The sequence below is a fragment of the Empidonax traillii genome, unplaced genomic scaffold (genome assembly GCF_003031625.1).
Source record: "Empidonax traillii isolate 1590-97213 ecotype Southwest subspecies unplaced genomic scaffold, ASM303162v1 scaffold1221:size261454, whole genome shotgun sequence".
Classification (NCBI taxonomy): Eukaryota; Metazoa; Chordata; class Aves; order Passeriformes; family Tyrannidae; genus Empidonax; species Empidonax traillii.
In genome coordinates, this window is record NW_020956414.1 from 63,888 (window position 1) to 79,323 (window position 15,436).

Consider the following 15,436-nt stretch of genomic DNA (forward strand, 5'->3'; position numbering starts at 1 on the left):
AAATACAATCCTAAACACTTGTGTGGAGCCATTATAACTAGAATTACAACTGCCTGTCTCCCCAGGGACCAAACCAGCACTAAGCCACACCTACTGAAGGAGGTTTAGCTCTATCCTGAATGTGACAGCAGGAGCTGAAAGACCCCCCGTGCAAAATGCTGGATGCCAGCAGGCATTAACCAGGGGGCTTTCCCAGGGCAAAGAAATGAGGAGAGACTGCAGGGAGACCAGCTGAGATGCCCAGAGCCTGTCACTGGTGCAAGGCTCCTCCCCTTACCTAGCGGTTTTTGTCAGTGCTTTCAAAAGCAAGACCTTAATCCACAGCAGAACTGAGATGAGGAACTTTTACCACAGTCTTACACAACTCTGCCCCAGCAGCAGCAGCTGTATTTTAGAGCAATGATTCTCCCTTTGCACGTAAATGTTACTGTAAGGCCAAAGGAGAGAGATTCAAAATGTAGGAGTTATGAACAGGATGGGGGAGGGGGAAACCCAGAAATTTTTTGTAGACCTCTTTGAAGCCTAAGTCTTTTAAAATTTGCTGAAGACAGATATTTGGGTCAAGGTCTGAGCATTTCATGAGACATTACACATCAATTCTGCTAAAGATCATCCGGCCCTTTGCGAAGATGGCTCTGTCAGCTGATTCTAGAATTTTCCAGAAATACCAACCAATTCATTTTGACAGTGTTTGGCTGCCACAGTCATAGAGGCTCTGACATAGAAGTTTCAGCACGTGAGTTGAAGAAGGGGCTGTTAGGCACAACATGAGCTCGAGAGGGAAAAATGAGGATGCACCCAGATTCAAAAAAAATGAGATGTGGTGATTGTAGGTGGTTACTGAACAGTCTGTGGGTCAGTAACCTTATCAGCATTTCCCAGTCCTTTAGCAGCACATCTCTGAGGACCTTAAAGCTGGTGTCATCCCCTTGTAAAAATTGGAATAAGGAGTCAGGGAGAGGCTGAGAGCACAGCTCAGTGAGAAAAGAGCTTCTAGTGTTCTTCATGAGGCAACTGTTCACAGAAATCCCAAATCCCTTCCATGAAGACTAAAGGGAAGTTCTCCAAAGGTTTTTCATGTCCTTCCTGCCCTCTACAGCAGAGCAAGGTGTAACTCAGAACAGGTGCAGTGCAGAGCAGGAGCTCAGTCTTTGATCACATTACAGGGGGATGCTAAACAGGGGCACTGAGCAGACTCAGCCAAAACAAGAGTTAACGTGGATTAGTCCTAAGAGTTTGATGCCAGTTCCTCAGAGCAGCCCCTGTCTTGGTTTATGTATGCCTTGCATTAATTAGGAAACATTTACTAAACTGCTACTTTGTTTTCTAGGTGTAAGGAGCTGCAGTGCAAAAAGTATCTGCAACTGTCAAACCAGAGATAAAGACCACACAAAACAAGGGCAATTATGTTTAACTACAGATGATACAGACACTCTCTCGTCTTTTTTTTTTTCTGGTTGGTACTTGCTTTTATGTTTTTCAGCTTGATGCAAAATAACTGGGCTAAGCAAGAGAGAAACAGGTAACAGAAAACAACTGCCCAGCAAGTTCTGATCAGTGTGCACAGGTCTGAAGATGGCCAGGAAAGAGAGACTTACCTGTTTTAAGGAGCCTTTCAGGGTTAGAAACATATATGCCATGTAGCCTGGTATCAGCACCATAGAAGACAAAGCCATGAACCAGCCAACTCCTTGGCCCCACTTTGGGAAAACATAACTTCCCATTGTGAGGGGAGTCATCTGGACAGCACTGAAGATAAACACTCCCTGCAAAACACAGTGGAAAGGAAGATTTGAATGATATTCCCAGAGTGTTCTGGCTTCAAGAGTTTTTTTTTTTTTTTTCCTGGAGTTTCCCAAGAAGCCTCTCAGCATAAATGAATATTTCCTGTTAACACTATGCTTTCATACACATAACCTTTCACACAGGACAGGAGAAATCTGACCAGGTTTACGTACAGCGTTGGTCATCTTACTACTGCACCACTAAAATAAACACAAAAAAATGCATTTCTTAAGCCTTCCTGAACACTTGTTTTTGAAAAAAATGAAAGCTGCCTTCGTGTGGGTAGGGATGACTCAAGGAACTCTCAACATAAACACATTTCTGTGTCTCTTCAGTGCTCCTCGTTTGCTTTTCCATAGCTACCTGTGTGGGACTACCAGAGAAATGTCAGTGAGTGGCAAGTATTGTGTCAGGTGTACTAGTGGCTGCCTGATTAGTTTTTTATATTGCATTGAGGTTAGCTATATTATGTGCAGTAAACTTACATTTCTTTGCTTATCATTTTTTTTCCAATCCACAAATTCCCTGCAAAGTTTGCCAGTGGCATAAAAGTGGTTAATATACGACACAGCATCCCATGAGAGAAGACTTTCAGTTTGTAACCCTTCTCTGTCACCAGAATAAGTGCCTGTGAAGGAATTCAGTTTACAGAATGTGGGTATCTCTGTATATATGGAAAATTTGGACTTTAGAGAGATTGTAAAATTCTAAGAATACAAGAAATGGTCAAGGTTTGTTTTTTACAGTTTTCCATCTCTGCCAGTGAAGCTCTTGACTAGTTACCATTTCCAGAGGTCTAATACAATAAAATCTTGGCTACTTTTTTTCAGGGCACGAGCTTCCTCTAATGACTCTGGGTTTTTTTGCTAATTGCCTTCAATGGAATTGCTGAAATCCTTAAAAAAGGAATGAGGTCAGAGTTAATATGAACCTGTGGGGGTGGAAATGACAATGCTGTAGCACACAGGCCACCTCATTTAACATCCTTTGAGCCATATAATAAAAGTTAGTTTCTTACTGCCACAATGATAGGAGTGAAAAAGGACCAGCAGAGTTTCCACCAGATGCAGGGTCTGTATCCCACCATCTCTTGGATGTTGTCATAAAATCTATTAACACCTAAATATAAAAATAAGAAACAGTATAGAAACATATCAAGTAATTGAGCCAACTGAAAGCTCAGTGGTTCTGAGACACTGTCATAAATTATGACATGTATTTGGAAGCTCTACAGAGATCCCAACTTAACTTTTCATCTCCCCGAATGGGAAAAGGTATGCAAACTCAGAAGCACCAAAAATCACCTGTTCTCCTTCCTTGATATCCCCACTAATTAATTAGAGGCCTGCAAACTTACTCCCATGCAAAGACCGAGGAAGTTTGTAAATGTGAAGGCCAGGTGCAAAAAAACCACCCTTGGTTAATTTCAACCCTTGTTAGAATGAGAAATTTAGAATGTATCTTACAAGTTAAATTATAAGAACCCAACCCATCCTAACATCAGTCAGCTTCACTCTGGTGCACCCCATGTACATGCAAAATATGAAATCCAAGATATGAAATCAAAGATGAGGAACTTTGATTTCTTCGTTATTGAGCTGGTGTATTTTTCCATTTGCATTTCCTGGATTCATCAGCAGTATCTCTCTTCTATAAAATGCTGTTCCATCCTCTCAACCCCGTTAAAATCCAGCAGGAAGAGTCTAGTTATCCAGCTTTCAGTCAGTTGAGTAACATAAACTGAAGTGCCTTGGTAACTGTTGGAGCAGCTCCTTGTATGAGCTGACACAGAACTAAGGTCAGATGGAAAAATATGACACAGATCCATTCATCTTTATAGCCAGGGCCTGCCAGTCCAGGTTTCTGGATACTTTAGGGCAATTATCTCACATTTCTGGAAATGAAACATTCCAAAGCTCCAAAGCCCTACGACATTACACTGAGAACAGCAGCACCAAACACCTCTGAGGATCAAGGCTTTTCAAGGAAGGGGGATGAGAAGAAAGAGATGAGATGTGAGCTGCTTAATATTCCTGACACCACCAGCATGTAATGATTTCCAGGCCCCTAGGCATGGTGTTGGAAGAGGCAGCAGTACCTTCCACAGGCCAACTTTTGAGTCCCCAGTGGAATTACAGGCATAGAAACCAAGGCCAATTTGAGTTCCACCCTCAGTATGTGCACACACAAACCAGCAGATCAGAAGGTGAAGTGTCCTTACGATGTGCAAAACTTGGGGAAAAAAAAAAATAAAAACGTTGTTTACCATAGCACCAGGATATTGAGATGCACTCAAAGAATACAAGGAACAAGAGGCTCATTCCGCTGGCAGAGTAGTAGTCAAAAAGCTTAAACACGTAGATTCCACCCTAAAACATTTAAGAAAGGAGTGTTAAAGATATAATAAGGACTCTATTTTCAAGATAGATTAAAATGTGAGTGACAAAATCACGGTGGTGAATAGGTTAGGGACAAATTAGTGCCAATTAATTAAAGTGAAAGGGTTAAAGCTTTAGAAGGCTTGAGGTCAGAAATTAAGATTGCTGCCAGAATCTAATTAACTGGTTTAATTTCACTTCAGTACTTTTTGCTTAATAATTCAATCATTCCCCTCAAACAGTTTGCAATCTAGAAGCAATGTCAACATCCCCAGCTGCCACTTTTTGGACCGTGGGAGTGCAGAGACGTGCATTTTTTTGTCACCTGAACCCTGCAGCACACACTGCACCCACGGACCACGGGCATTTTACACTTAGCAAGTTCACATCTGCTGCCTGAAATCTATGAACAGTGTGGAGGGAGGATCCCTGCACTTCAGTGCAAGAATTCCTGGTTGGGCTGGGAAAGGGAGAAGCAAGGAATATTCTGTATGTCAGGCAGGGACCCCAGTGTCCCCCAGCACATACCTGAGTGATATTGGACAGCCCTATCAGGTAGGAAACGATGCACACGGCAGCGATGAAGATTTCCCTCCGGTTACGCAGTAACCTGGGAAACTCGTCCACCAAAGCTGTTATGAATCCTTCCACAGTGCAGAACTGCAAGGGAATTCGGACAGAAAATACAATGCAACGCACTGCAGGATTACAGTTAGGGGAGGAGTTTTCAGTTGTACCCATCAATGACCTAAGGCTGCGTCCATTCAGTGATAAATGAAAATTCACTTGACTTCAGTGGAAAGCTGTGCCCCTAAAAATCCTTGTTTCTGTCTAAAAAGGTCTGTGTAAAAAGATCTCCAGCTTGGAAAACACTCAGAATTCCAAACTACGAACTATGGCATTTGCTCTGTGAACAGAAAGTGCTTTTTCTTCTGATACAGGTGATACACCTGCAGTTGAGGGATTTGAGCCCTTGATCCTACAAAATCACTTCTTTTTCATGTGATTTACTCACACATATGAAAGACAACAGACACAGAAGGCCCAATCAGATTGGTGCATCATGGTGAAGGTTAGAGACACAAGACTGATTCTCATATGTTATAAACCAACCACTTTTTGTATCCCCAGAAAACACTTTTTGCCAAGGATGTGCCCTCCAAAAAGAAAACGTGGCCAGATTTCAGATAAATAAAGTGCATATATGTGTATATTCAGATATGTGTATATTCAGATATGTGTATATTCAGACAAATTTATCATTAGGGCTGAAACCGTGAAAACCAGAATGTATGTAAAGTTTCATTAATTTTCAGCAGTGCAATCAGAATTCAACCAATAGTTACAGCTCCTGTAAATTGCAGTGTATGAAATGGTTCACTGACAGACAGAAAATGCAGAAAGCATGACAGCCTGTAGATATATATCCTTTTTAATAACATTAGACTACCTTCCTCAGCTGTTAGTTGCCTAGAGACAAGTTCTTTCAAGAATATTTTTGACCCAATTAATTTCACAGCAGTTTCCCCCCAGATTGAGCAATAGGTTTTAATGTCAAGCCTGAAGCTCACTGAAAGACAAAGAAGCAGGAAATACAAACTTCCAAGTTTCTTTCATCTCGCAGGATAAAATGCTCTCTTGGTCTTTTTCTGTTTTGGTTCTCAGTCTGAAGTCAGCCTGGATTTATAGAAAATGATGGATTTTCTCTACTGAAAGACTGGTACAGTGCTAAGCCAGTAAATCCCACACCCCTTTCTGTGCTGTGAGGGCTGTGCCAAGAACTGCCAGGTGCTGGTTTGCCAACTGCAGCTGATTGCCAGGAGATTAAAACATCTCCAAGGACTGGTCACACAAAGGTGACCAAACAGTCCAGAAGGCAGGAGGCACTTTCTGCAAGTCCTCAAAGTGTGCTCTCCTTGGTGCTGACAGGGTTGTTACCTATACTGAAATTAGTCCTGATTATCAAATGCTTCTGTTGAACCTTGCTTAGTCCTTTCTAAAGGGTTTTATCTCGTGCTGTGGGCTTTTTTTTTTTTTTCATGTCACAATAAACATTTTAAATGATTCCACGACTTAATGATTTAATTGCTTAATCCAGGCGTTCTGGAGAACATCTCATTTGGATTTGCAAAGCCCCTAGGCTGTGCCTTCCCATTCACTTCCAGCTGTCAGATACCTTGTATAACCTTGCTAAAGCCTGAACCAATAAATCCTTTCCAGTGGAAAGTGATTTCAGAACACACCAAGACATGGAATGCCCTCGGTAACAACCCCACTGCCTACTGAATTTGCTCCAGACATTCTTATGCTTAAAATGAAATTTGTGCTGCATCTTTTTGTTCCAGTAGGGAGTTCTTTCAGCAATATTTGTGGCATCTAAATCTTGAAAAATATATCCCAGTGCCTCCTGAACATTACAAAGGTATATTTAACATTGTGATTTGACAGTGAATACTTCAAAGAAAAGTTCCTTTTGCCTGCACAACGAATTTCCTGCCCGTTTTAAATATGCTTCCAACAGTTTGTAAAAGGGAAAAAGTGTCTCAACATCACTTGTTTTATTATCCCAGGGTCCTGGAATCTCAGGGTTTTTTTTTTGTATGACCATTTCAGAAACCTTTCTGCCCGACTACCACTGCAGAGTGCACAGGGACAGGGCAACCTTGGACCCCACAGCTGCAGAAAACGTGTCGTGTTTATTCATTTTCACACCAGTTTTACCTGACTGTCGATTCCGAGCATGAGCAACATGGAGAAGAACAGTATTGCCCACAAAGGAGAAATTGGTAACTGAGTCACTGCTTCTGGATAAGCCAGAAATGCCAGTCCAGGGCCTGGGAGGAGAAACAGGAGAGAAAACATCAATGTGATGGATTGGTGCTGTGATTCTCTGCTCCTGCTGGTGACAAGTTTGAGGTTTATTGGGATGGCCCAGCCATGGATGCAGCCCCTGGCCGGGGATTTCAGCTCATCAGTTCTCACTCACCGAGAGGGCAGTGCTTGTATTTTGCTTTTAAAACGAACCAACCAAACCAAACCAAAAAACAAAAAGCAGCCCTAAAACCCCCAAACCCAACCAACCAGAATACTGGATGCAGTTCAGAAGCTGCCTTTGTATAGCAAAGGTAGGGAATGTTATCCTTGGCTGGGATTACATCTTCCAGCTTTCTCTCCCCTCAAGCAGTTATTGATAGCTGTGATCTTCTGCTTTGCCCCAAGTGGTTCAGAAGAGAAACAAAGACAACTACACTTTCCTGCTGTTCCATTATTGATCTTAAAATGCACATTTGAATAAACTATATATTTTTGAACAGGCAAACTGTTTAACTTGTCTCCCTGCTAACTGCTGAGGTGGGGGGGGGCATAGTGTTGGAAGGAGGATGTAAATTATTATTTAGAAAGGAGCTCTTTTTGTTCTCCTGGCACAGCTGGAAAACAGCTGATGTCAGGTTAAGAGGGAAATCTGTAGCAAACTAAATAATCACAGGAATAAAGTTCATGTGCCTCATCTAAGGTGGGTCTCTGATTTTTCAGCTCTCATTAAAAGCCTGAGTGTGGCAAGTGCTTGGACACACAAAGCAGTGGAGCAAGGACTGCCATTAGCACCAGAACTGTCAGACTCAGTGCAGTGAGGATTTTGAAGCAATTATTTGCTAGCAAGAGCAGATATGATTGGAAAGCCTTCCAAATGGCAGTGCTAGCAGCAAAATAAACTTCAGATAAATATGTTCATTTTACTCTGTTACACATTCCACTGAAATGCAGCCACGGCTTTTAATAACATCATTTGTTTTTCAAAGTTGTGTAAAAGATGGCAAAACAACCTGTCTTGTAGGGCTAAAATGAAGCACCAGTTTCTGAGGTTGCCAGGAGAAATATAAGCCTTAATTAAAGAGTCAGATTTTCAAATATCCTTTGCAATTAGTGGCCACAGGAGGTCATGGGCATCTCTAAGAAGTCTGTTATCTTAAGTACCTTCAAATGCACTTAGGAGCTTAATAGGATATAAAAGTGATGTTCTGTTTGCAGGTGTGGCCTTTCTATAGTTATATCTGTATCAAATACATAAATCCAAAAAGCTTATTTCACACACCACTGACTTTCCAGAACATTTTTTTGATAACAGTTTATGCCATCATCATTTTGTGCCTAATTTCTTTGGATGTGCAGCTTATTGAAGACTATTTTTAGGGCTTAAAGTCCCTGCTTTCCTAACTAAGGGAATATTTCATGAAGAGGATGTGTTTGCTAGGATAGTTAGGCATATTTTGTCCACCAGTGACTTCCAAACAAGCTTTCAGTTATCAGATCCCTCCCTGTGGCCAGAACTGCTAAGTGAGTATCTGGTGCACCAGCTGGGTTAGGGCAACCATCTGCTCTGCTGCTTTAAGCTTTTTCATCTGGAAGACAGACAAGGAACTGCAAGGAATAGCATAATCCTTCCATGGACATCTCACTGCCCTAAATAAATAAAATGACTTGCATAATAAAGAGTTCCATAAAAAAAGCTGTAGGTCTGAACAGGTGAGAACTGCACCTGCCTCAAAGGGCTCAGCCTCAGGAAAAGGAATTTAAAACCTAACTGAATTTGAAAATACTGGCTCAAAAAAACAAACCAAACCAAACCAAAACCAAAACCCAGCAAAAACCAAACCCATAATGACTGCCATTCCTCCTTTCAGTTTGCTTTTCAGAATTCCAGTAGCAGGAGGTTCATAATCTGATGTCACAACCAAGCACTGAAGCAGCAAACTGTGCTGCCACCTCCTGTAAACACATTCCCTGTAATCCCAGCGTTCAGCAGCATTCCTTGTGTCAGCCCAGCCTGACCACTCCACTCCAGGGGCTGAGAGCACCAGGCAGCTGGACGTGAAACGTCCTTGCTGGTGCTGCCCAGAGAGGTTTGGAGTGATGCTCTGCCCTTTGCAGTCTGACTGAAGGGACAGGGAGCTTTGAGGGAGGGATTTTGAACAGTTGCAGCGCGGATACAACGTACAAACGAGAAATAACTGACGCCGCTGCACCACTCAGAGAAAAATGCATTGGATACCTGATGCTGCAACATCTGCAATTGGCCTCTTTGTGACATTTGCCATGAATCCAACGATGGAGAAGATGACAAAGCCGGCAAACATGCTTGTGCATGAGTTTATGCAGCACACAATGATGGAGTCCCTGAAATAAAGGCAAAGCACTTTAAAGAGCAGGTAAAGAAAATGGTCTTGGCTTCTTCCTGTGAAAAGATTTCAGGATTTAGGATTTCACAGTTTGGCTTCCATTTCATGCTGGGCAAATCACTCTGCCTTTCCCATTAGTGTAAATGCAGTTATACATCTTATCCCTAGTCAGATATGGCATTTAATATTCAAGACTACACTTTTTTTTGACGACCTAGCACACAGAAAGACAGAACCCAGCTCCAGCTGAGACAGGCAAGTGCCACTGCAATATGTGCAGTCATCTGCTTACCTGTAAACATTATTGTGGAAAGGGTTGTAACTTCCAAGGGCAATCAGTGAACCAAGACCCAACCCGTAGGAGAAGAAAATCTGTGTGGCAGCATCCAGCCAAACCTGATTGCAGGAAATAATTTTTTTTTAAAAAAATCTGTTTCTGCACTTGAGGAGCAGGTCATATGTCTGAAAGGTGAACAGTTAGCAGCGAAACTTTTTGTTCACAAGGGTTGGATATTTACCTCAGAGTCTGAAAGCTTACTGAAGTTGGGAGTTATATAGAACAAAATGCCTTCCTTTGCTCCAGGCAGTGTTACACCACGGAAGAACAAGATAAGCAGCATAACATAGGGATAAGTAGCAGAGAAATAAACCACCTGATGTGAAGAAACAAGACATGGTAAGTGTGGAAGGAAGAACGATCTGTGCTCGTTAACACTTCAGAAAATACTGCTCCCTGGAATACTGTAACAGCAACTGAGGCTGACTCTTAAAATTAAAGCATTTATCAGTGGAAAAGCTTGGTGTGGGAAGGGGAGTGCCTGCTCTAGAATTCCCTGAAGACTAAGTCTAAAGACAGGTGGCTGTTGCCTGTTTTCCTGAAGGTGGAATACAGTAGATTAGGATATTTTTCACATGAGGGGCTCACCCCTTTTTTTTTTTTTTTTTTGTATTTATATTTAACAAGGGGAAGTCCCAAAAGCACAAGAATCATGGCACCAGCACCCTGCTCGTACAACAACATCTGTCAGCTCATTTTTCCCACTCTCTCCTCATCTGTATTATGATACACAGCCTCCCACTCCCTTGCTTTTGAAAAACCCTATCAAAAAAGACACCACAAATTCAGACTCCAAAGGAACAAAACCAGCCCTCTTACTTTTCACCACTGTAGAAGGGAGAAATGAAATGGCTTGGTCTGAGCTCAGCTAGGCCATGCTCAAATGCTGCTTGAAGTGGGTCACAGTTACAACCACCTTGTCAAAATTTAACAACTCATCCTTTCAGTGTGAATAAAATCCTAGTCCTCTGCACCAGACCTGAGATCTCCCAACCCAGCACTTCAGTTGGGTTGGAATCCTCATGGCTGTGGTTTTTCATTTCCCCCGAGATTCCTTTCCTGCCATTTTGCCCTTTCGTTCCTGGAGAAAGGTCTGTCAATAATATGATTTCCTTTAATTCATTAGTAAATTCTGGTTTGCACTCAGCAACCAGGCAGACCCCCAGAAGCACAGCAGGAAGGCAACAGCCTCCTACATCTCTCACTCAGCACGAGGAAAGGAGGGAGTAGCTCTTCCCAACACTTCCTTACGTATCTATCTAAGCCCAGCAATTTTTATACCTGGCGAAGCCAAGAACTCCACTAAGTGAGCATAGCATCTGACTGTGGTCAACCCTGGCTACAGAGGAGCCAGCTCTTCCAAACACATGGGCTGTATCAGTTCAGGAAAATAGAAATTTAATCCTTCACAGAGCAAAACCATCCCCAGTGCCTCTTACCTCAGGAATTTTCAGAATATTTGACTAAAAATGGGCATTTTTAATCGAAAGGTGTTTACAGTACTTTTTAATCTTACCTTTCCAGTCCAGCCTACCCCCTTCCAGATACAAAAATACACCAGAATCCAGGCAATTGCCAGAGTAATCGCCAGGGGCCATCGGATTTGCCCTGGCTTTTCCAATCCATCAGTCATTTGGTGCATGTTGCGTCTAGGAGAGGCCAAGAGAACGGTGCATTTGGCAAGTAGCTCAGAAAGACATTATTTGAGTGATAACAACCTGATCCTTGCACATGCACAGCAATGAGACAGAGAAAAAAAATGATCATCTTACTCCCAGAATTCCACCACGGCACTTGTCATGTTGGTGGTGTTTGCTAAGGTGTAGTTGGAGAAGCAGTGGTCTGTGTTCCAGGGGTTCTCACAGTGTTTCCAAGGAAGAGTCTGTTTGGGAAAGAGAAAGGAAAAACCTGAAGTCAGACACTTTTTAAGCAAAGCATTGGCTCAGGTATCTCTCTCTTTGCTAGAAATGACAGCTGAGGGGAGAACTAACACACCTCGAGCTCTGCAGAGCGCTGAGCTCCCTGGGGGCTGTGTCTGCCACAAAAGTTATTAACTTCATATCAGTTGCATGAATCAGATGTGAAAATATTCTTTCCTGTCTTTAACATATCAGACCAAATGCTCTGGGGTCTGAGAACCTCTCAGCATGAGAGTTATGTTGAAACAACAGAAAGGACCTCCTGCAGTGCCTGCTACCTCTTGTTGCACAAGAGGTGATAAAGGTGTGATGGGTGTTGATCAGAGATTTTTCACTTTCCCCTCAGGTCAGGGGATAATCAGAAAAAGGTAAACTCTCTGTTATCTACGTGTATTTTCTGTATTGTTTCCATTACCACTTTCAGAAGCTCTGAGGGGCAGAACCTCTTTCCACGTCTTATCCATCAGAATGAACCTCCTTTGCATACAACTTAGATATTCTTCTGATGGCAATTCTTGAGAAATCCTCTTATAGGAATGTTATATTGCATGTTTTATATACAAGGATGAGAGGCTTCAAGGGAATTAGAAGTCCATATTCATCTAACCTGGACCTGAACACCACCTCCAGAAAATGACTGTCCTTTCACATCAATAGCAATTCTGAGGATAACAAAGAAGAAACGCTCCTGTCACCCCCAGACAGTAATTAATGCAAATTTGGTCAAGGGATAATTTTTTAAAGCCAAGAACAAGCAAGCAGGAACAACATTTATAGCGGAGCCAATTGAACAAAGATGCATTAATTATTGAGACTTATATAAGAGCACTTCCTGAGATGGCCAAACCCCACAAATCAGACAAGACTTACTCAGCTGATGAATCACCCTTGAAGGGGGGGAAAAGAGGCAGCTAAAAATAAGGCAAACAGGAAAGAAAACAAAGCAAAAATAACGACGACGAATGGGAGTTCAGAGCTAATCACATCACAGACCTGCCATTCCAGGGGGGGGGTTCTTTAATAAACCCCTCTGTTATTAAACCACATTGCAATGATACTATTTCCCAAAGAAATAATATTTGTGTGGCTGCTAATGAAGGAAAAAAAAAATAAAATTAATTCTAGCCTAGGATTTTTCTTGGGGGAATAACTGGCCTGTGGGCACAAAGGGGTCTTGGTGCTCTTGGTGGCACTGGCAGGGCAAGGAGTCTGAAATCTGAGCATGGCTTGAAGCTGCCTGGCAGGGAAGGAGAGGAGCAAGCAGGGTTGTTGTGATTAAGTGGCGGAGGCAGGTGAAAATAAAATGGTACAGCTGAAAGCTGCGGCTCTGAAGGTTAAAATGAGGAAATTGAAACAAATTGTCAAGAAAGGACAAGAAAAGAGCTCCAGAATAACCTATTATCAATAGTTCTCCACTGACATTCTCGAAATAGAAAGTTTTCCTCACAGTTTTCTGTTCCAAATGTCTTCGTGGAGGAAAAAAATTTAAAAAGGGATTTTTACAGAACAGTTTTTCTTAGAGTAAGAAACAGCTTATCCTACAGATTTCTGTGCATGTTCTGTTAACCTCAGACGTTTATATGGAGTCAGATTAGTCAGGTATCTCTATATCACTTTGCTTTACATTCAACAGACAATTCCAAACCCCTTCTGACACAGGCACTTACAGTGGTAAAGGAATTATATAGGTAGTACAGGGCCCATGAAATAATCACAATGTAGTAAATATTTAGCCAAAAGGAAAGGACTGCAGCAGCCAGGCCCACACCTGTAAAGAAAAGAAAAAGAAATAGAAAATAAGGAGCTTTCAGTAATGTCTATACAAGCATCAGCTGAAGAGCTGCAGTTCAGGACATATATAAATTATAAATTTATTGCCAGTGTCCAGTTCTCTGTGTGGTGCAGTCACACCTGCTGTGGCTGAGATTTTACTGGTGTTTTTTACTTCCAGGAAAAAGAGCTAAGTCAGCTCATTCTCTGAAGCACCGGCCCCACAGACACTTGTGGCAGATGCACACAAAGTGAGAATGTGTGACAAGACCAGCTGGCCATTTAGGACACAGATCAAAGGGCTTGATGCAGTTCTGTCATCTCAGACTTTAGAAATGGCAAAAAATTCCACACTGAAGGGTCCTTTGTCTTCTACTCCACGTGGATTTTAAAGGGGGATTTTAAAATACTCAAGCTGGTGACAGTTGCCCCGTGACATTAAAGAGGAGGGAAGTGCTCCCAGTAATCAGTGTAATGCAAAGTGAGGTCTGTACTAACCCCCACCAACAGCGCTAACTCAAGCAAAAACACTTCTCTGTGAGAAACAATTTAGCCCCTCTGGGTTTTCCCAAGACTAAATTTCCCAGGACGAAATTCAATCTAAACAAACTTTCAGCTCACCCTGTGCTAATTGTCAGCCCTGCTGTGGGAAGTAATTTTATGACTCAGTGTGCAACTTGCTCCTCTGCTGGTCCAGAAATCAGCTCAGGAGCTCTGAAGTGTTAAAGGATTTGGGATTTGAGGGGTGCAAGGCATAGTTTGGGAGGTTTGTAGGGTCTGTGTAGAATCTACATCAAAACCCTGAGGTTCTAGCAATCAAACCTGGAACCAGCTAAAAGTCTAAGTGTGGAGTGAGATTGTCTTAAGAAATTCAGCATGTAATTGCCATCTCTAAAGTGCCTGGCTTTTGAATTTTAATAAAAAACAACAGGGAATACAAAGCTCTGTGACCTGAGACAAATATACCAAAGTTTACCAAAGAGGCAGTTCCACCTCTGCTCAGACAATGGATTCGATACGCTGTTTTTAACACTTTTTATGTGTTCCTACAAAAAAATCTCTGAAGTTTTTGAAGTTCAAAAATAAGTTTGTGGAGGTTCTAATGCCTAACTCTTGCTATTTTGAAGGGGGAATGAATAATACCCTGTATCATGTTTCAAAATTCTCAGTCACTCCTCAGAAAATTAAGTGTTTCTGTGGAAAATTATGGTTTAATAAAACTATGAAGGCATCAAGGAACATCCTTGCCCTGTCTGTGCACGTTCTGCAACTTGGAAACAAATGAAAAGCAATTCAAATTCATACTTTACCTTTGAACATTGGAGCCAGTTTCCACACTCCAAGGCCTCCTATAGATGTGTACTGACCAAGGGAACACTCCAAAAGAAACAGTGGCACTCCAGCAAAAATTAAAGTAAGAAAATAGGGAATCAGGAATGCACCTGAAAATAAATAAGAAGTCTGTTACAGCAGGGAAAAACACGACTGAGTTTTCACTTTTCCCATCCCTGCTATGTATGAAAAGAAACTCAAAGTTTTTTTTTCTCTTCAGTGTAGCTTTTCAAAAAAGTTAGTGGAAAGCACATGTACACTTCAAAAACCAGTACTCCAAGAGTTAAAAATAAGGGGGAAAACCATATCTCTCCATCGTTTAAATGCTTTCTGTTTAAGTAAAGAGCTAAAATCCAAAAGGCTGTGTACTTTGTTGCCTTCATCTATCACAGATAACATAAAGCCTTTAACTGGCGCTGGCTGCTTTCCAGCTGGAGTCAGCCTTTTATGGGGAGCTCAGAGTCAGTATTACGAGTTGCATTCAATCCTCTCAAAAAAATCAGTCCAAAAGAGAGAAATCTGAAGGGTTGGTTGGAGAGTAATGTGCTTTAGTTCTGCTCTGACACTTCATGCTCTTTTAAGTGAGACTGCCAGCTAGAAGTTAGCAAAAACTTCAGAGCAGACCTCAAAGCAGAGCACCGCACTCCAAAATGGCTCCAACCCTCTTGGACAAGTGTAAAGCACACAAAAAAGCCCAAATCCCAAATCAAAACCACCTATACAGATGAAAAAGCTATT

General features: G+C 41.9%; 1 protein-coding gene across 2 annotated transcripts in view; it reads right to left on the reverse strand.

Moving 5' to 3' along the window:
* SLC6A1 (solute carrier family 6 member 1) overlaps positions 1 to 15,436 on the reverse strand; it is a 64,106-nt gene that overhangs the window by 2,555 nt on the left and 46,115 nt on the right. For both annotated transcript variants that reach the window (XM_027905912.1, XM_027905910.1), the window contains 12 exons: positions 14,677 to 14,808; positions 13,264 to 13,364; positions 11,450 to 11,559; positions 11,194 to 11,326; positions 9,859 to 9,993; positions 9,633 to 9,736; positions 9,214 to 9,338; positions 6,885 to 6,997; positions 4,692 to 4,823; positions 4,052 to 4,154; positions 2,804 to 2,904; positions 1,599 to 1,766 (listed from right to left, as the gene is read on the reverse strand). In XM_027905912.1, the coding sequence (XP_027761713.1) occupies positions 1,599 to 1,766; positions 2,804 to 2,904; positions 4,052 to 4,154; positions 4,692 to 4,823; positions 6,885 to 6,997; positions 9,214 to 9,338; positions 9,633 to 9,736; positions 9,859 to 9,993; positions 11,194 to 11,326; positions 11,450 to 11,559; positions 13,264 to 13,364; positions 14,677 to 14,808 (1,457 nt within the window). The remainder of the gene's footprint in view (positions 1 to 1,598; positions 1,767 to 2,803; positions 2,905 to 4,051; positions 4,155 to 4,691; positions 4,824 to 6,884; positions 6,998 to 9,213; positions 9,339 to 9,632; positions 9,737 to 9,858; positions 9,994 to 11,193; positions 11,327 to 11,449; positions 11,560 to 13,263; positions 13,365 to 14,676; positions 14,809 to 15,436) is intronic.